At 46.2% G+C, this 1435-nt stretch overlaps 1 protein-coding gene across 2 annotated transcripts in view; it reads left to right on the forward strand.

Annotated features, from left to right (window-relative positions):
* Positions 1-895: 895 nt before the first annotated feature.
* LOC119591588 (zinc transporter ZIP1-like) overlaps positions 896-1435 on the forward strand; it is a 2688-nt gene continuing 2148 nt past the window's right edge. Inside the window, exons 1-2 of one of the 2 annotated variants that reach the window (XM_037940348.1) lie at positions 896-1020; positions 1246-1398. In XM_037940348.1, the coding sequence (XP_037796276.1) occupies positions 1270-1398 (129 nt within the window). In that variant the 5' untranslated portion in view covers positions 896-1020; positions 1246-1269. Of the gene's footprint in view, positions 1091-1245; positions 1399-1435 lie in introns of both variants that reach the window. The other variant, XM_037940347.1, reaches the window with a different exon arrangement.

Raw genomic sequence — 1435 nt, forward strand, 5'->3', positions numbered from 1 at the left:
ATTCCCGACAATGTCATCGATGAAAGTACTCTAATTAATGATATCCGGAACTGCCCCGAGCCCAGACCCTAACGGAGAGAAGTAAAGTTCGGCTAAACTTCTTTAAATTGACTCCCAGATAGGCCAAACACGCCTCAAAGTACTGTTGCCTTGCAAGGAAATACGGCTCGTGTTGCAACTGGCATTCAGACGTGAACTGCGAGGGGTAATATCTCACATGGGATTCACGATTCAAGGGATTCGGATCATACGCTAATGGGAGGCTTACTCGAGTCCTTCCTGATCATAAAATCTTGTTCATAAAGTATATTTTTTCTATAACAGGGTGAGAGAGATAGGCAGCAGATATACGGACAGACGAGCAAAGGTGAATGCCTTGCAACACGGACGTGGTCAGATACACGGCGACACCAGAAAGCCACCAGGAAACTCGTCGTGCCCTTGATAAAGCAAGCGAACCTCAACCCTAAGTACCTTTAACAGGCGATTTCCTATTCAGAAACTGGATTTTGCTCACGCCTCCCAGGCTGGTACTCGACACTTTAACAAACGAGTGAACATCGGATAAGTTCGTAAATCCCAACAACTGAAGCAACGAGCAGTAAAAACAGCATCGAACACAATAACCACTGCCCTTAAGGACTTAATTAAAAGCAATGCATCACTAAACTGCACTGGCGTACCCATCTCGGTACTCGCGCGGGTCGGCACATGTCACATGCACGGCAGTCAATGTTCTCCAAGTCATGATAAATACTCGGCAGCGAATCAGAAAGTATCTACGATGCTTAAACCTGATAAGGACGATAGAGAAGGAGATTATTGGCCGGCTCCTCGTAATTTAAGCTCGGGGGATGAAGAAGGGGGGAGGGCAGGGAGCTGATGAGGGTATCGGCACGTATCCATGACAGTCTATCGGCTGTAAGCATAGACACCGGACACGGCGTGAAAGCCAACAGGAAACTCCACTTATTAGAGGCAAATACGGCTTATTGTTGAGAGGGATCGTCCACGTGTGGGGTCTGTGTTTCTTTCACAAGTGATTACAATGAATTAATCTGACACTGATATACTTTGAATTTGGTGGAAGGTTAGTACATTTATTTCTTTATTTCAGTTGTTGATATAGAAGAAGGCTGCAATAAGGGGACAGTCTTGAGTAATGTACACTATAAAAAAATCCCATCATGTTAAATAAACCAATATGTTTCGTACTCTGAAACCTGCTGTCATGTCATTTATTAGCCGTGACGAGAAGAAGCTGAGACAATGCTGGGCACGGGGGGAAACAAGGCAGCGGCGCTGGTGACGATGGCGGTGATAACAATTATAGCGGCGCTTGTTCCGCTCTACGTCCGAAAGCTGCTAAAGGGCCGCATGCACCTGCCCCGCACACAGGTAACTCTAGAGGGCTATCTTGTTTTGCTATCTGCTC

The sequence above is a fragment of the Penaeus monodon genome, chromosome 28 (assembly GCF_015228065.2).
Source record: "Penaeus monodon isolate SGIC_2016 chromosome 28, NSTDA_Pmon_1, whole genome shotgun sequence".
NCBI lineage: Eukaryota > Metazoa > Arthropoda > Malacostraca > Decapoda > Penaeidae > Penaeus > Penaeus monodon.